Source organism: Chroicocephalus ridibundus, chromosome 5 (assembly GCF_963924245.1).
Source record: "Chroicocephalus ridibundus chromosome 5, bChrRid1.1, whole genome shotgun sequence".
Lineage (NCBI taxonomy): Eukaryota > Metazoa > Chordata > Aves > Charadriiformes > Laridae > Chroicocephalus > Chroicocephalus ridibundus.
In genome coordinates, this window is record NC_086288.1 from 77048205 (window position 1) to 77066322 (window position 18118).

The window sequence follows — 18118 nt, forward strand, 5'->3', positions numbered from 1 at the left end:
TGGACAGGGTGCTGGGCCATCTTGTCTGGACCATGCTTTTGCCAAGAATGGTTGGACTAGATGATCCTTGAGGTCCCTTCCCACCTGGTATTCTATGATTTTATGAAAATTTCACAGACTTTTATCTGCAGAAAAAAAGCATATGGCATACTTAATGGCATAATACATGGTGTGAGATGTAGCAGAAAAAGTGTTTTTGCCACATCATTTCACTGCATGCAGTGGTACTCCTCCTGACTCCTTGGACCACATGCCATTAGAAGATATGCCAGGAAACGATTACAATAAAATCATAGAATAGCTTGGGCTGAGAGGGACCTTTAAAGACCATCTAGCCCAACCCCGCCTGCAATGAGCAGGGACATCTTCAACTAGATCAGGCTGCTCAGAGCCCTGTCCAGGGAGGTTTGCAGGGTTGGGGCATCTACCACCTCTCTGGGCAACCTGAGCCAGGGTTTCACCGCCCTCACAGTAAAGAATTTCTTCCTTATAGGTGGTCTAAATCTTCCCCCTTTTAGTTTAAAGACATTACCCCTTGTCCTGTCGCAACAGGCCCTGCTAAAAAGTTTGTCCCCATCTTTCCTGTAGCCCCCTTTAGGTACTGGAAGGCTGCTATAAGGTCTCCCCGGAGCCTTCTTTTCCCCAGGCAGAACACCCCCAACTCTCTCAGCCTGTCCTCATAGCAGAGGGGCTCCAGCCCTCACAGCATCTTTGTGACCCTCCTCTCGACCTGCTCCAACAGCTCCATGTCCTTCTTATGCTGAGGGTTCCAGAGCTGGACACAGTACTCCAGGTGGGGTCTCGCCAGAGCGGAGCGGAGGGGCAGAATCCCCCCCTCGCCCTGCTGCCCACGCTGCTGGGGATGCAGCCCAGGCTGCAGGGGGGTCTCTGGGCTGTGAGCGCACGTTGCCGGCTCACGTCCAGCTTTTCACCCCCCAGCACCCCCAAGTCCTTCTCGGCAGGGCTGCTCTCCATCCCTCCATCCCCAGCCTGAGCTGATACCGGGGGGTGTCCCGACCCAGGGGCAGGACCCTGCACTTGGCCTTGTTGAGCCTCACGAGGTTCCCATGGTCCCACTTCTCCAGCCTGCCCAGGTCCCTCTGGATGGTATCCGATCCCTCGGGCCTGTCAACTGCAACGCTCAGCTTGGTGTCATCCACAAACTTGCTGAGGGTGCACTCCATCCCACCGTCCATGTCATTGCTGAAGATTAAAATCAACCGAAAGGAAAAACCCCTCCCAGCACATCCACAGCACACTTGCCCAGCGCTGGCAAGCAAACACCCGGGACTGCAGCAGCCAGCTCCCGCCCGCTCCCCAGCCCCAACCCAAGTCCCCGCAATCGCGGGCACTAAATGATGACGGTACGAAATGATAACGCTGTCCCACACCCGCCGGTGCGCCACCCTCCCCGGGAGGGTTACCTCCCTGCTGCAGCTTCCCCCTCCTCAAGCAGGCAAGAAGGGGGCCGCAGCCCCCCCGCCACTCACCCCACGACGAGGAGCCCCGCGGCGCTGCCGCCGCCGCCGCCCGTCGGGCCGGCACCCCGCGCCCTGCGCATGGGGGGGACCCCGCGCCGCCCCCGCCACCGCCCCCGGCCGCCGCGGGGCGGCGAGGAGGAGGAGGAGAAGGAGGAGGAGGAGCAGTAGCTGCAGCAGCAGCAGGAGGAGGAAGAGGCCGGCGGTGCCCGCCCCGCAGCGCCCGGTGGGTCTGCCGCAGATCCCCCCGCATCCCGGGGAGGCAAGTGCTGGTCGTCCCCCCCCCTCCCAGGGCACCCTCAGGTGCGGGAGGGGTGCACATGTCCCCCACCTCTAAAAACGCAGCCAAAAAAGGCTCATTTAGGGTCTTTCTGCCCAGAAGGGTTCTCCCTCACCTGTATAGGTGATAAAAAAGTTACACGGTGCTGGACAACTGGATAAAGAATTATCCTTGTTAATTAATCGAGTTCCCTTCCAAATTATCCCTGCGCAAATCATCAATCTCCCAGAGCACGGGTGACAAGGCACAGTATAAACTGTCAGCTGCAGATTTACAACTACACCGTTCGTCTCTAGCCCTGGTATATAAATCCTGGTGCCTGCGTGCTTTCCTGAAGGCCCCTCTCAGAGGAAGTACATTCACTCATAAGCAAGAAGAAAATAAGTATTCTTACTGGGAAAGAAGAAAGGCAACATAAAAAAGGCTGAAAATTAAGACTGAAAAATTAGGGTGTATGAAACCTCTTATTACAGGAAAACAAACAGCAGCATTCATATGATATTTAAAGTTTCATAACCAAACAAAATACTACACACTAAGAATGGTGAATGGAAAATGACGATGTATTTTTCCCCTGGTATTTAAAGATTTCTCACTAAACAGCTTTAAAAATAGTTCCATGTTCTTCTGATCCAGTAAAACATTACAAAAGAATTGGCTTTTACATGTGCTGTAACAGCTCTCCTTGTCCTTAGCCATCACTCTTCTATAAGGGTAGGTTTGTCTGAAACCTCAAACACACACAAAATAAAGCATAGTTCTTTGTCTAGCTACACACGTATCCAACAAGCAGCTGAAGATCCAGAATAGCAAGTTATGTCCAGGTTAAGAAAATGCAATTTTAACTCTAAATCGCTGTACATATATGTGTTTGTGGAATGCAACTTTGACAAATAGAACACTGTAAATCTCTGAGAACTACAACTGCCCTTCCAAGAATATTTAGAACATGAAGCAAATTATTTCTCTGAAGCCTTCTGAAGATTTTCTATACCTTATATCAAACTACGTCTCTGGAAACCCTCTTTTGAGCTAAGGGAACTGAATCCAGGCTGTAAAGGGATTTTGCTACCATCTAGTTTTAGGTTACTTCTGCCCGAAAGACCTACCCACACACGTACAAAAATAGTCTTTGAGATGACTATTTATTTTTTTTTCTATTTTCTAATCTGCTAGAAAAGACTGGAAGGGAGGCAACACACTGGGCCAAGACCACGCATCTCTACATCAAGTCCACACATCAGCAGAGATTTATACCATCAGCCCAGGGACGATGCCTATTCGCAAACTTCTCTTGTTCACATATGCAAGCAGAGGATGGCAAAAAAAATGCAGATACAAAGTTATCAAGCACTTATTTTTTAATGCTTGTGTCGAGGGTAACAATTATGGAGGTTAGATAACTAATTATCCTACAAAATCACAACCAAGAGGAAGACTGACATCCACAGTAATTGTCTGTGCCTCAGCTGATTGCTGTGGTCACCTGAGTTTCATCCCCCTTTAAACATGTCTTACACTTCAAAACATTAAAAAAAATGCATTTCCACAGTGGCAGAACTGCAGTTTTGCGTTACCTCCAGAAGCGCAAAGCGTTGAAGGCAGCACTTTCTGTTACTTCAGCTTAACAAAAGGTATGAGAAGAGGAACGTTAGCACACACGTGGCGGTGGGATAGCCCTTTCTAGCTGAGAAAGTGAAAAGAACAACATCCACAGCACAGACAATTGAAAGCAAAAAGAAGAAACCCTATGATCTTTCCCTAAATCCCCCAAACTTGTGTGACAGCCATTTCCAATAGCAGTTTATTAATAAATAGACATATAACAATGAAACGTGTTTAAACTGGTTCTAGTGTGTGTAATTTGTTTCCTTTAAAAACAACATTCCGAGCCGAGAGCCACTGCACAAAAATAATCCTACATAGGCTGAATTAACCTCAGCCAAGCTGTTGGGCATGCTGTTTAATTCCCACTGCTCTTAAGTCACTACATTTCCTTACAGGAGAGGAAATAATAGTCTCAACACAAAATTGTGTCAAAATAAAGGAAAATGTAAGGCTGCTCTTGAGTTTGGATGACATGAAAAAAGGATCTTGACTGAAATAGAGCAAAATAAGAAGACAAACCAGGGAGAAGGCCTGAGCAAACGAAGCAGCGCGTGTCTTCAGTTGAATTTTAAGATATTTGTTTATTGTAAAGGGGCACGGGGGGAGTAGAGACTCATGGGCAGTAAAACAGCTTAAATTAGGTCCATCTAACTTTTATATATTCATTACAAGAAACATTTGATTTTTTCCCCCTCTTTCCCGAAGCAACGCACAAAATTTGTCCAGTTGCTTAGATCAAAAAGGGGTAACTACAATAGGGCAGCTAAGCACAGAAGTTTCACAGTTGCATTTAAAGGTCAAACTGTGCTACAGAATTGTTTATACCATCAACCTCAGAATGCTGTACAGAGGTAAGAGAGCCCTTTGGTCTACATTAAGAAGAAAAGAAGAAGGGGGCATCAGATAAAAGGAAAAGTAGACTAAACAAGAAGAAAAAGTAAGCCCATATGGACAAAAAGCTTAAATAAATAAATAAATAAAAATTAGAGCTTCAGGTTTCCTTTCCCATTACAAGTCAGAAAAAATGTGTTACATCACACATGAAGGGCTTGATATGAAGGCATAACAGATATTTAAAAGAGGAGTTCCAGGATACGAGAAGATAAAAGCAAGAGAAATTATGAATATGGAAGGAAAAATGTTTTAAGATTATTTGGAAAAAAAAGAAAAAAAGGAAGATGAGGGTATGAAGAGACCTAACATGAGATGCACAAGCCCTTACAAGCCATTACCTTGCATGGGGTTTTAACGACAAAGAGCTGGAAGGTGGTACATGAGGTCAGAGTTTTGAAGGGGGATAGGATGTACAATATCGTCAGTAGCAGATTATTTTCCCAGGGAATTTGAAATGTAATTAGAGAGGATGAAAATCAGAAATGCTCGATAGAAAGGTGTCCTCCAAAGTCAGGAAGAAAAGTTGAAATGGAAATAAACAACAGGCTTGGAAAGCCCTCATTTTTCCTCTCCAGAAGCCCTGCAGTGTGGCATCCTTCAAGTGGTGTGTGCCCATAAATCGGGCCATCATCTATAGCTTCTCCAGCAATATCCACTCTCATGGGTTAACAGATGTTAAGAAAGTATATCCCTGTCCAGTCCTTTCACATCCCTTTAGGACTTCTTGTCCACCATTTCTTGTCCACCACCTTGAAAACGTTTCTGAACCTGCTGGTACTGTTTGCCTCTACAACATCTCGCGAATTCCAGAAGCTAGTGCCCATTCTGTAAAAACAAACAAACAAAACCCAACCAACCAAACAAACAAAAACATCCCACCAAACAAACTGCCCCCCCTAAAAAAAAGTGTATTTTTCCCCTAAATTGTTTTGACTAATCTACTAGTTTTCCATGCCTGGCCTCTGATTCTAATATTGCACGAGCACCAGGTTCTCATCCTGGTTGTCCATCACACTAAATCCACACTTCTGTGGGCGTCATGTCTGTAGCAATGAGAAAGCCTCATTGGGCAATTTGAGAGCCTCCTCCTCTCAAAACTAGCAAGTTTGACTTCATAATCTCTCTTCTGAGGGCAGGTAGTTATTCCCCCCCAACACATCCCGGCTGCCTTTTTTTGAGATGTGAAACCAGAACTGCAGGCAGCACGCAAGATGTGGTACGCTGTGCTGAAACGGGGCTTTCCACTCTGGGCCTGGTGGGGAACAAGATTTTATTGCTTTTTCTGGATACCAGCGTCCACAGAGGCAATCGTCCACAGAACTGAAAGACACTGCCAAGATCTCAGTCCCGAGTCATAAAGGCCAGTTTTGAGGTCAGCATTATGTAAGGTGTGTTTTGATTATTATTCCCATAAATACATTATTTTCATTTATCCACGCTTAAGCTCCTCTCCCAGTGTTTCCCACATTCGCTCAGTGTAAAGACTGAGACCAAGAGTTAGATTTTGTGTATCCTTTTTGCATTTGGAAGGCTTGTTTGTCATTGCAATTTCAAGAAACAAATCACAAAACCAACTGCATTACACTAACCCAAGCCCTTTCTTCCTCCCTTCCCACCCAGGCAATGCTAATTTTATGGATAATTAATTGAGAAGGAGTATATTACTATTATTACTACTACTTTTACTTCCAGCACCCTAATTTGGAACTGGAGAGTGTTATAGAAGGAGATGCCTAAAGGCATTCAACCAGGTGAGTTTAGAAAAGTCAATAAACAGAGAAAAATACTAATGTTACTATCTATTATACATGCACGTGAGATCTCTCTAACAGATGAGTAAAAGTCCAGCCTGCTTAAATATTCCTTGGTAAAGTCTTACAGTCAACACAGTGCCCACCTTTTAGGAGTAGTTCCATGACACTGAACAGACTGCTCCTGGTCACTATCTTGTTTGCAGAGCAGAACACAGGAAATTCATTACCAAGGACATTGAGTTATTGTCACTACACAAAAGGGCCCTTCCACACGTCCCCCAGCTGCTTTCTGCAGCAATGACGAACAAAATTCCAGGCAGGCAATGCAGCATCGGAGCTGGATATTTATACCACAGAAAGTACAAAGGCCATAGGAAACACGCACACCGTCTTCCCTCTACACTTCATTCTTAATGTCTTCATCAATGACAGACAGTGAGATGAGCAATACTGGCCAGGTTGCCCAGAGAGGTGGTAGATGCCCCATCCCTGGAAACGTTCAAGGTCAGGTTGGACGGGGCTCTGAGCAACCTGGTCTAGTTGAAGATGTCCCTGCTCATGGCAGCGTGGTTGGACTAGATGGTCTTTAAAGGCCCTTTCCAAACCAAACCATTCAGTGATTCTAGGTAAGGTAGCCATCTGTCCAACTTGGATGTAGTCAACCACGGTACATCCTCCCTGTACTGCTTGATAAGATAAGTTTATTTACTCATATTTTTCAAACAGACTCAGAGGACCTTTAAGAAGACAAGAGCACTTTCACTGTTTCATAACAACTTCAGTGACCACAAACTGCCAAGCACGACAGTCAGTACTGAACACCATTGGCAGTGTTCATTGACATACCCTATACCTATAGGTATGTACCCTATATATACCTATACCCTTGACGTACCCTAGAGTCAGTGTATGTCAAGACTCTGCTGTAGCAACAGTGCTCAGGGCTCAGCATACTTACCTGTGGTTAATACAACAGCACCCAGCAGTCTGGACCTTTTAGATCCAGTGACTTTTACAACTGTTAAAAACACTCCGTTTGGCTCAGCCTTTTATTACTTACTGCGACAACACGGAGGAAATCAAAGTAGATGACAACAATGCCTGTTCCTGCCTATAATCCCTATTCTTCAGCTTTCTCAAAGTTAAGACAATTGTGGCATATCTTGAAAAGTCATCTCTGGAATAGTTTAGCTGAGGTAACCCCAGTAGGTGCCCAGTAAATGAAGAAGAAACACAAGAAATTTAATATATCTTTCATCTAGCCTTCTGCAGAAAATTATTTTAAGATAGCTATCATATCCGCTTGGCCTGTTTGCTTAGAAATGACAAGGCTCAATGAGGGGGGAAAAAATCTGCCTTGGAAAGTGGTATAGCAAACATTTACCTTCTAAGCTTCCATCAATACAACATCTTTATTATTACTATTACTGAACAGCTTGACAGCTAGCAAAGATACACCCCAAAAAATTACAGCACGTCTTTGTTGCTGAGTGTTACTCCAGACCCACAGATGATATTAATTTTGTTCTCTTATCTATTAATGAGCATTGTCAACAGCATTTCAGTGCTTTCAGTCATCTTGCTCATTATTCAATGAAGTCTTGACTGCATCTGAAGCTTGAAAATACAAATCTTTATCAGAATTTTTCTACTGTTTGCATTTAATTATACCACCTGATTGGGCCCTTCCTTTTTCAGAAACGGCATTTACTGTCTTTGAATCTTCATATGTGTTACTGATGCTTTGATGATTAGGCTACCCTGGTAGCATTCATACAGTTGAACCGTTGATGAGTTTTCAGGTGACAATCTTTTTGATCTGACCAAATTAACATCATTTTCCACAATGTAAGTTTTCTTTATATGTAGCTAAAAACCTTTTCCTACATAATCATAAAAGCCACACTTGGTTCTAAAAGAAGATAACTTTGGAGTACGCTGCCTTCATCTCCAGAGAGGAGGTAATCTTGAAAGACTTTGCCAAAGGACTACCATCGCTCCTCAGTGGAACGCAGCTGATCAATATCCATCCTCATCATCTCATGGTAACACTGCAACGACTATGGTCTAGGTAGGCAAATGGCCTCCAAGATGGCTATGATTTGATCTTATATCTCAGTTTGGGGGAACAACTGCATAATGTCTAGTCAAAAATACAACAAAAATATCTTGGCCAGCAGTATGTTGAGAGAAGGACCCACTGGAGCTCAGAACCACCACTCCTCTCTGCTTCCAGGTAGCAGCAGGTTCCCTCAGAACCTGAATCCCAGAGCACAGAGGTTCCTCAGTGCCTCCTCCCATCTCCATCCGCACCTTGTTAGTCCCCTCTGGCAGCCTTCTGCACACAGCGTTCGCTAGCTGCACTTAAAATCACCTCTTCTATCCAAGACCGGCTTCTCCTCAGGGTTAAGGTGAGGAGCGAAGAAAAAAAAAAAAAAAAGAAATAAGTGAACATAATTCTTTTTTAAACTACTGATATCACAGAGCAGCACACATATAGTATCCTCCTACATCTTCAGGGCCAGTCCTAAAGAGCTGGAGTAAGGGAAAAACAGGCCATAATTTTTAATATAATAAGTGTACATACGGCATCTAAGGTGGATATTTGTAATACATACACTTAAGCGGAACGCCTACTATTACGCATTTTCATATTGAATTGTGAAATAGATTTAAGGCTTTTGCAACCATGATCTGTGTTGAGTTCTGCTCCTATCTTTACACAACAGAGTGACAACTGTTCCAATTTTAAAAATAGGCTTATTTGCATATAGTCATTTTATTCTTCTGGAATTTTGAATCCATTTCAAAATTATAAAGCCTTTAAGATTGCGTGAGCTTGCTGAGTAATATATATATATTTAAATCTATTTGTAATAATGGTTCACTGTGAAAATGTAAACACAAGTATAATACTTGGTTCTAGGAAACACAAACAATTTCTGAGAGCAAGATATGCATGTTAAGTACCTCTTCTATTTATAGAAGTAAATCTGACTTTTTCATATAAATTATGAATTAACATTAAGAAAAATACTCTCATCTTAATTAACTGCAATAATAAAGAATGCTAATTAGTGTCTTAGAGGAGGTGTTTTATTTCTTTGGATCTGATAGGAGGCATTTACTGCTGCAGGATCAAGTGTCTGTGAACACACAGGGAGGGAGCAGCACCCTGACAAAACACTTGGAAATGGTCCCCAAGGCTTTTCCTTTATATTGTTGTTCCAGATGTACACTTGGAAATTCAGTTAATGTCTTTTTGTAATAGACCTCTTTCATCAGCATAACGCCAAGGAGATCAGAACATTTTTTTCCACTCTGTTCAATAATCTCTGAAAAAAATCGGACATATAATAAATCATTCAGAACAGGTGCAGAACTTCTTCCTCTCTGAACACTTAATTTTTTTTTTTTTTTTTTTTTTTTATTTTTTTTAAGTTCTTTCAAATGTTGTACGGCCACAGCCCTACAGTACAGACTGAAGCAATGCAAGTGTGGGGAGGCCTTAAGACCTTAGTCTGTATCTGCTCGGGTATACTAAGGTATACAGGTATTCTCCATCCTCCGGGACCACAGACACCCCTGGCTTGAGATGCCACGATGTCACACAATGTCTCTAAAAGCTTCTGTAGCCCAACAGACTTGAGGACCTGAAACTTCTCCTCTAACCTTGCTATAGTGTGGCTTGCATGGCGTTGGTTTGGAAGAAAGTCATGACTGAAAAACAAAGAAACAACCCTTCATCTATCCCACAACTTCAACCCGTTTCCTCCAAAAAAACCCAAGATTATAATGTATTTAAGGCTTGCTTTGCCTTTCATAGAAAAACAGCCTTTACGTTGAACTTTACAGATTTCATGAAGTTTAACGATCACCTTACCCACCACATAAAGTAACATGATCAGTCTGTTTATAATATAAACAACTTCTATTTCAAGCAATGAAGTTGTTTAATAGTCTCTGTTTAAAATACCTTACAGAATTTTGCTGTGAGATCAAGACACTGCGTTATCACAGTAAGAAAGTTAATCACCACATCTAGTCTGCTCTTCACACGATGAAAACTGTACTTTGACTTTGGTTCACTTACACTACCTGGCAATGCTCAATACTCAATTTCATCTGCTAGATTGCCATTGACATCCAGTATCAAACATCAGCAAGTGCTCTAATACTCCAGTAAAAGATTACACGGCAGAAGCCTCTCCCTCCGATCCTGTAGCCATAAACAACAAAAATAAGGATACAACTGAAATGCTGCCAGTACCGTGAACACATCTCTTCCAGTGCTTATCTCAAGTACTAATCAATCTTGCAATACGTTGCCAGAGCAGCATGTAAATATGTTAAAACAGAGGTATATCAGTCCAAACAGAGGAATTACACGCTACTGACGGACAGTGTTCAGTTAGGTCATCTCCTGCTGCATCCCTCATGCCCACTGCTGCTTTCCGATTATGAAGAAGAGCCATCCAGTCACTGTGTTAATCCTCTATCCCTCGCTGGCTGCAGCCAAGGGTCCACCACATCACCCAGTGGGGAACCAGCTTTCACGTCCCATTAGCTCCTATGAACCAAACAAACGTGCACAGCAGCGTTCCAGCTGGGTGTCCAGGTCCAGGCATTTCTTTTTAACACAGGAAGAAAAAAAAATAAATAATGTACACTATGACGTACGCTTTAATTTCAGGTTATAGAAAGATAATAAAGAAACCAAAATTAAATGGCATTGGAACAGGCTGCCCAGGGAAGTGGCGGAGTCACCATCCCTGGAGGTATTTAAAACACATATAGATGTGGCACTGAGGGACATGGTTTAGTGAGGGCAGTGCTAGGTTAACGGTTGGACTTGATGATCTTAAAGGTCTCTTCCAACCAAAATGATTCTATAAATTCAAGGGTTGAACAACGCATTAAAACCTCTAGTAACTGCGGAGATAAGAGGATTTTTTTTTTTTAGACAGTGGAGAGAAAGACAGTAAACAATCTACACGGAATCTACATGGCCAAGAGAGGATGTATTTTGAAGACTATTAGGAGTTCAGCACACCTAATCAGGAGTGGGAAGACTCAGGATATAAAAAAAAAATAAATCATTCAAAAAGCGTTGTGAAAGACAACGAGCGGGAGGAAGAGCGGGAATAACATGAAAAGAAGAGAAAAACAATGGAGAGAACATGAAAGCCACTAGAAATAGGTTGTAAAACAGAAAGCAAGACAGAAGGTTTGGGTTCCTTGTGTCATGTTTTAGTTCTTCTATATTAAGTCACATATCCTTATAACCCACAATAAACAATGCATAGGGATGTGCATTTTGATGTAGAAAAGTTCCCAATATGCTCTTTGTAAAGAGCTGGAACACAGTCATGTGATGTTTTTTGTCAGAGCTAGGTTGGTGGTTGGACTAGATGATCTAAAAGGTCCCTTCCAATCTAGGCAAATCTATGATTAAAAATATTAAAATAGGGAAGCAGTATGACTTCGGGCGATCAGTGACATTAAGTATTTTATTGGAACATGTCTTTCTTGGTTACAAAGCAGACATACTTTGTAAATATATGTTGAACTCCGAACATGCATTCTCTAAAACCACGCACATGGCTTGCGTGTTCCCCGTCTCAGCAGCTGTGCGTTATCTCATGTTTTACCTCTGCACTGCCTTGGTAGTTGGGACACGTTTTGGTGGGTAACAAATACAGGTTATTGTAGCCATGCTGATGATTTAAGACAGAACTTGTTGAACCTTGACATATGTAACTCCGTATTTTTAACTGAGTAAAATCGTGAAACACTTTTGTATGTCCTTCTGTTTTATTTACCAACAAACAGTTATTTGCCAGCCATTCAGCTGAATGCTGTGTGTGGTTTGGCCTCACCTGAAGATTTCTCTCTGGGTGAAAATGCTGTAAGAATATTCTCGGGGACTGCTAAATTGTCTCATTGCAACATCACTCATGCCAGTGTTCAGAATATACTATTTCGGATTTATTCCTTACAGTTTATAGAATAAAAGAATTTACCAAAAAATTACAAACTCTCTGAATGGAGTATAAAGTATGCATATCTATATATATATACACACATAAATACACACATATATATACACTTTTTTTTTTCCCCAAAAATGCTAAAAAACTTTACACTTAGTTACAGAGCTTTTTAAGAACTATTTGGATTGTGCTTTTGTAAAAAATACAGGAGTAAGAGGGGAAAAAAAAAAAAAAGAGGTTTTTAGCAATTTCTTCCTGTGTTGGTTACTTAAGACTTCCCCTTCAGAGGAAATTATCTGGTAAAAATAATCTTGTGCCTGCTTCTATACACTACACAGATGTTTTTTCAGGTGAAGGAGTCAAAAAGAGCACAGAACTTCTGTCAACAGTTAGAAAAGTCTGACTCATTCAATCCCAAATTCAGTATTTTTTGAAGACAAGAAATCTCCAATTCCTTTAGAACTTCACCAAGCTGACAGGAGTGATTTCACCACTGAAAAGACCATAAACCTCCAACGAACTACTGCAGGATCCAAGACTCTTCTATCTTATCAGAAATATTGGGAAAAAAAATAGTAATATTAATCTGGTGCCACTACGGGCCAAAGCTAAACTAAGTATAACCCCAAAAACAATTGCACAACAAACTCTACACTGACGAGCAATAAAAAAGCATTGTAGGCATTACAAAGTAGAATGCATTTCTAGCTCCCCAATTCACAAGATTTTAGAAGAATTCACAACCACAGTTCCTCTCCTCCCTTCCACGGCCAACACTGGTGATCCCTCTGCTCACCGAGCGCTGGATCAGAAATTAAATGCCTGGTTGTAAACATACCACCTTGGTTTCTATGACCAACAGACTAATATTAAAGGTACACAAGAATAAATTCTTAGCATCTGAAAACACTTTGCGGAAAATTGGTATTCTTTGGTTTTAGGGGGGTTTTTGACATTTATTCTCTGGATAATTAGCTACTTGATGGAAACTTCGTAAGACTTTATCAAAAACCTAATGTTACATATAATATTATAAAATGTTGGGAATAATTTTTAGTTCCATCCACATAGAGGAATATTGACTTCCGTAGTACTATGTAAACTTAAAATTTACCTCTAAGCTCTTTTACACTTATTTGCAACGACAAAAAAAAAATAGACCATGGCAAACCACCCCATTACTACATTTACTCTTTTAGATCAGAACAACAATGGAAACGAGCACCTAAGTAACACTGCAGTGCTCTATCCAGGTTAGTATGCATTACAGCGTGAAAGAGATCTATTGCTTTTAGTGGTTAAAACAGGAGGCAAGGAATCTGATTTTCCACCCTCTTCTGCAGCTCATCAAGTTACTTACATCCACATTTTCAAAGTTAATCATTTTGAAGGCCAAAGCTTGAGCTACTGAGAAATAAAAAGACGACAGTGACATTTTTACATCGCAGATAAAGCCCTCCTTCTCTTCCCAAGTTCACAAACACGTTTTCTGTGCGTTAGAGCTATCCTGAAAATGGGGAGCAGCGCAATTAATTTTGACAAAAATAACTTAAGCCTTGCCCAACTTACCTTTAGATCAGCTAAGGGCTGTTACCTCCTCTAGTTATTGCAACATGTTAGGACAGCAATAATAAAGTTTCCTAAAAAAAGGAATCCATGTATCTTAGTGTCACTGGCGTATTGTGGTAAGTGTAGCATAAGGCACCTTCAATTTGATCAGAAGGACATGAAATCACTACGAAAAAAAACAGTAAATGTAAAATCTTACAAAGTACTACTATAGTTTAGCCCTACATAGTATTACGACCAGTTGTTGGTAGTTGCAGAGCTCAGCAAATTCAGAGTACATGGGAAAGACAGGAAGAAATCAGTGCCAAATTTTCACTGTTTTGTGCTCTTGGTGTATTTTGATTGCTATCAACTTGTCAGCACCGAAGAAAAAGAATAGTAAGACATAAAATGGATCCTTTAATTTGTTAATCAGTTACTCCTTGTTAAATTGCTATTAATGAAAGTACCCTGGCCATTGACAATGTCTTCCAAAACATTTCAAACAGCAATAAAACTTAGGCCAGAGGAACTTAATTTGGATAAGCAAAAGCTTCCTATGTGTAACTGTCAACAATATAATACCATATTCTGTAATTCACAAATTCAAATCTGAACTCTAGGCAAGGAATACTAAAGTTTTCAATATTTAATTGAGATGCTTCTTCTAAAAGCTTAAGTGAAACCATCTAATTAAAAAATGCTAATGTGGAGGTATAGACTTTCCTTGTCAAAGTGATGTATCTTATTCCTCCTTCTACATCTTTCTGGTTTGGTTTTGGTTTTTTTGAAGACAGACAATACCGTATCAGAATAAGCTTGGCCGCTATGAATAAAATATTTGAAATGCCCCCATGCATACAAAAGTATAACAGTTAGGGGATAATTAGGGGATATCAGAAGTGTTTCAATAGCAAGCTGAAACAAGCATTTTGCTGTACCCAACCAGTTTTAATGTAATAGGGTTTATTCTTCATCCCAATATAACCAATTAGTTTGTCTTAAGAGTGAATTTCATCTTGTAATTTTTTTTTAACAATAAAAGTCACCGGTCCTTCAACAAGAATACCAGCTCATACAGCATTATACTCGGCTTTATTTTTAATAGTAAAAAAAAGAAACAACTCATGGGAAATGATAGGCAAGTAACACTGATTTGGTTCTGGTATTGTTTATATAAAGCATCAAATACCTTCTAAATAGGACTCTGACAATACACTTCAAACCAGATTAACCTTCCTAATCCAGAAAGGCTAATATTTTACACAGATGCAGAAAAAGTTCAAGCCTGAAAGAGCTTACAGTTTATTCTGAAACAAAACCAAATGCATTAGATGGGAATAGGGGGAAATAAAAGAAGCACAACAGGGACGGTTTGCGTTCCTAGTTGTATTATTGTCACAGTGTTATATAGCTTAGTGATCTGGCAATTGTAATATTTCAATTCATTTACTATTTGCTAAAATAAATTTATAGATATCTAGATAAAAGTATGTATTTACAAATATGTACTGTCAACACTTAGCCAGGAAAAAAAAAAAAACAACCTAAAGCACCTTTACATGTTGTGACATTGGGACTGGCAGTTACGGTTCAGAAAGCAATCCTGGAGTCATCATGGACTCAACATATAGTGACAACCAAAGCCACCAACAGAACACTGGTCCACATCAGGAACAATCCCCAGACAGAAATGAAAAACATCATCCAGCCGCTGTGGCAGACCTTACTGTGTCCGCAAACAGAATACCGTGCGCAGGTCTTGTCCCTGCATCTCAAGAAAGACATACTGGAATAAAAGCTGGGCTACAAACATGCTTAAGGGAATAGAGCCACCTTCAGAAGGAAGGCTAAAAAGGCTGGGACCCTTGGACACGGCTAAGGGATGATGTGCTCAAGGTTTACAAAAACATAGAAGAGGTAGATGAATTAGAAAACGAATGAATGATTACTATACCTTGCAACACAAGAACTAAAAACACTCCTTGAAATCAACAGATCAGTTTAAACAGGCATAAAAGAAAAACTTTTTTTTCCCCAAAACGCAGCAGGCAGTGACTTTCAAGACATTGCTGCTACTAAAGCTTACAGAAGCAAACTCTTCTAGCACATTCAAAAACAGATCGGCCACATTCACAGACATCAGGCTGGTAAACTGATTCCAAAATAGGTGCCTGCCTTCTAATATAAGGACTCTAATGACTGTGGACCCTGGGAAATAAGCACAATTTCTCTGCCAGGGAAGAGCTAGAGACTACTTCAGAAAGCCAGAGGACTATCATTTAAATATTATGCTACATGGAAGCCAAACTAAAAGTATAGGTTCTGAAATCCATCTGAAAGTTTAACAGAGTACTAAAGAGATTTCCGTCCTGAAGAGTTAAAAACCTAACTTTCCAAAATATGTTCATTTCTACTAACACCCGAGAAAATATTAATGTTATTTCTGATTATCAGTAATATCAAAGATTACCACGATTTAGTACTATAGAGGCAGCAATTATAGATGCTCATATAATAGATACAGTAGCCTTTTTTTTTTGTAAGAGTACAAAATACCAATAGAGTAATACAACTATTACTGACTTTAGGAAGCTATTCTGCTTTAAATATGGTAAGAAACCACTTTCTGCTTTACTACACCTTTAGTTTAGCAAAATACCACCAACTGAACCCCACAGCACACACACTTCACAGCTCCCTTTTCTCTTCAACAAAACCTCAACATTTTCAAGGTGTCACTTGAAAATTAAACACGGAAGCACCCAAATGACATTTCATACCCATTATCAATGCTTTAGAGAAGGCGGGGGGGACCCCACAGGAGAAGGGGGGAACCCCAAAGGGGAGGGAGGGGACCTGGACCTCAAAGGGGACAGGGGAAGACCCCAGAGAAGGGGTGGGAACTCCACAGGATGGCGGGGGGGGACTCCTGAAGGAGAAGGGGGGATCCCAAAGGGGAGGGGAACTCCACAGGATGGAGGGAGAGACCGCTCCACAGGATGGGGAGGGACCCCCAAAGGAGAAGAAGGGGACCCCAAAGGCGAGGGGGTAAGACCCCAAAGGAGGGGGGGAACTCCACAGGATGGGGGGGACCCCCACAGGAGAAGGGGGAAACCCCACAAAGGTGGGGGAGGCCTCAAAGGAGGGGGGTAACTTCACAGGATGGGGGGGACCCCCAAAAGAGAAGGGGAGAAACCCCAGAGAAGACAGGGGGAACCCCACAGGAGACGAGGCGGGGAGACCACTCCACAGGATGGGGAGGGAGGGGACCCCAAAGGGGAGGGGGGATCTCCACAGGATGGGGGGGACCCTCAAAGGAGAGGGGGGAAACCCCACAAGGGTGGGGGAGACCTCACAGGAGGGCGGGACCCCATAGCACGGGGGTGGAGGGAGGACCTCAATGGAGCAGGGGGGAACTCCACAAGATGGGGGTGACTCCCAGAAGGAGAGGGGGGGACCCCACAAGAGGGGGTGAAAACCCCGAAGAGGAGAAGGGAGAAACCCACAGGAGAAGGAGGGGACCCCCCCAGGAGAGGGGAACAGCCCCGCCAGCTCTGGGGCCGCGCACTCACGCCGGACGCTGCGGGCTGCCGGCCGCCTCCTCGCCGCCCCTCGCCGCCGCCGCCGCCTCCTCGCCGATGCCGGGCAGGGCGAGCAGCCGGGCCTTGGCTCCCGCCCGCCCCCCGGGCTCTCTGCCCGCCGCCGCCGGGCGCGGGGGCCGCAGGCCGGGAGGGCCGGGGCCGCGGCGGAGGTTAGGCAGGAGGGCGGCGGGGTCCAGCCCCGCCAGCCTCATGGCGGGACCCCCTGCCCGCCGCCGCCGGCCCGGCCGGGGCTGCCCGCCGCCTCCCGCCCGGTTGCCAGGCGAAACAAACCCGCCCTGGGCGGGGAGCGAAGGGGCCGGCGGGCCGCTATCGGCCTGCGCGCCCCGGAGGCCTTGGGGAAGCGGGAGGCCTGCGCTTTTCCCTTTAATTAAAACCACACCTAATATTAAAGGGCTGGAGCCAACTCCGTCTGCCAGGGCCCAGCTTCACACCTCTCCTTTGGGTGGTGCACGCATTTCTGCACGGAAAGGGTTGAACAGACCCAACCCAGTACACCTTTTTATACCATCGAATGATAGACCGGTTTGGGTTGGAAGGAACCTTAAAGATCATCCAGTTCCACCCCCCTGCCCTGGGCAGGGACACCTCCCACCAGCCCAGGTTGCTCCAAGCCCCGTCCAGCCTGGCCTTGAACCCCTCCAGGGATGGGGCAGCCACAGCTTCTCTGGGCAACCTGGGCCAGGGGCTCACCACCCTCACAGCAAAGAATTTCTTCCTAATATCTCAGCTAAATCTCTCCTCTTTCAGTTTAAAACCATTCCCCCTTGTCCTATGGCTCCCCTCCCTGATCCAGAGTCCCTCCCCAGCTTTCCTGGAGCCCCTTTAGGGACTGGAAGGGGCTCTAAGGTCTCCCCGGAGCCTTCTCTTCTCCAGGCTGAACCCCCCCAGCTCTCTCAGCCTGTCCTCACAGCAGAGGGGCTCCAGCCCTCCCAGCATCTTCGTGGCCTCCTCTGGCCCG

At 43.4% G+C, this 18118-nt stretch overlaps 1 protein-coding gene across 3 annotated transcripts in view; it reads right to left on the reverse strand.

The window, feature by feature from the left end:
* The window catches only part of FAM149A (family with sequence similarity 149 member A), a 34892-nt gene extending 17463 nt beyond the window's left edge, over nt 1-17429 (reverse strand). Inside the window, exon 1 of one of the 3 annotated variants that reach the window (XM_063336159.1) lies at nt 17131-17429. In XM_063336159.1, the coding sequence (XP_063192229.1) occupies nt 17131-17351 (221 nt within the window). In that variant the 5' untranslated portion in view covers nt 17352-17429. Of the gene's footprint in view, nt 1-1490; nt 1625-17130 lie in introns of those variants that run through there. The other 2 variants (XM_063336160.1, XM_063336161.1) reach the window with 2 other exon arrangements.
* Nucleotides 17430-18118: the final 689 nt, after the last annotated feature.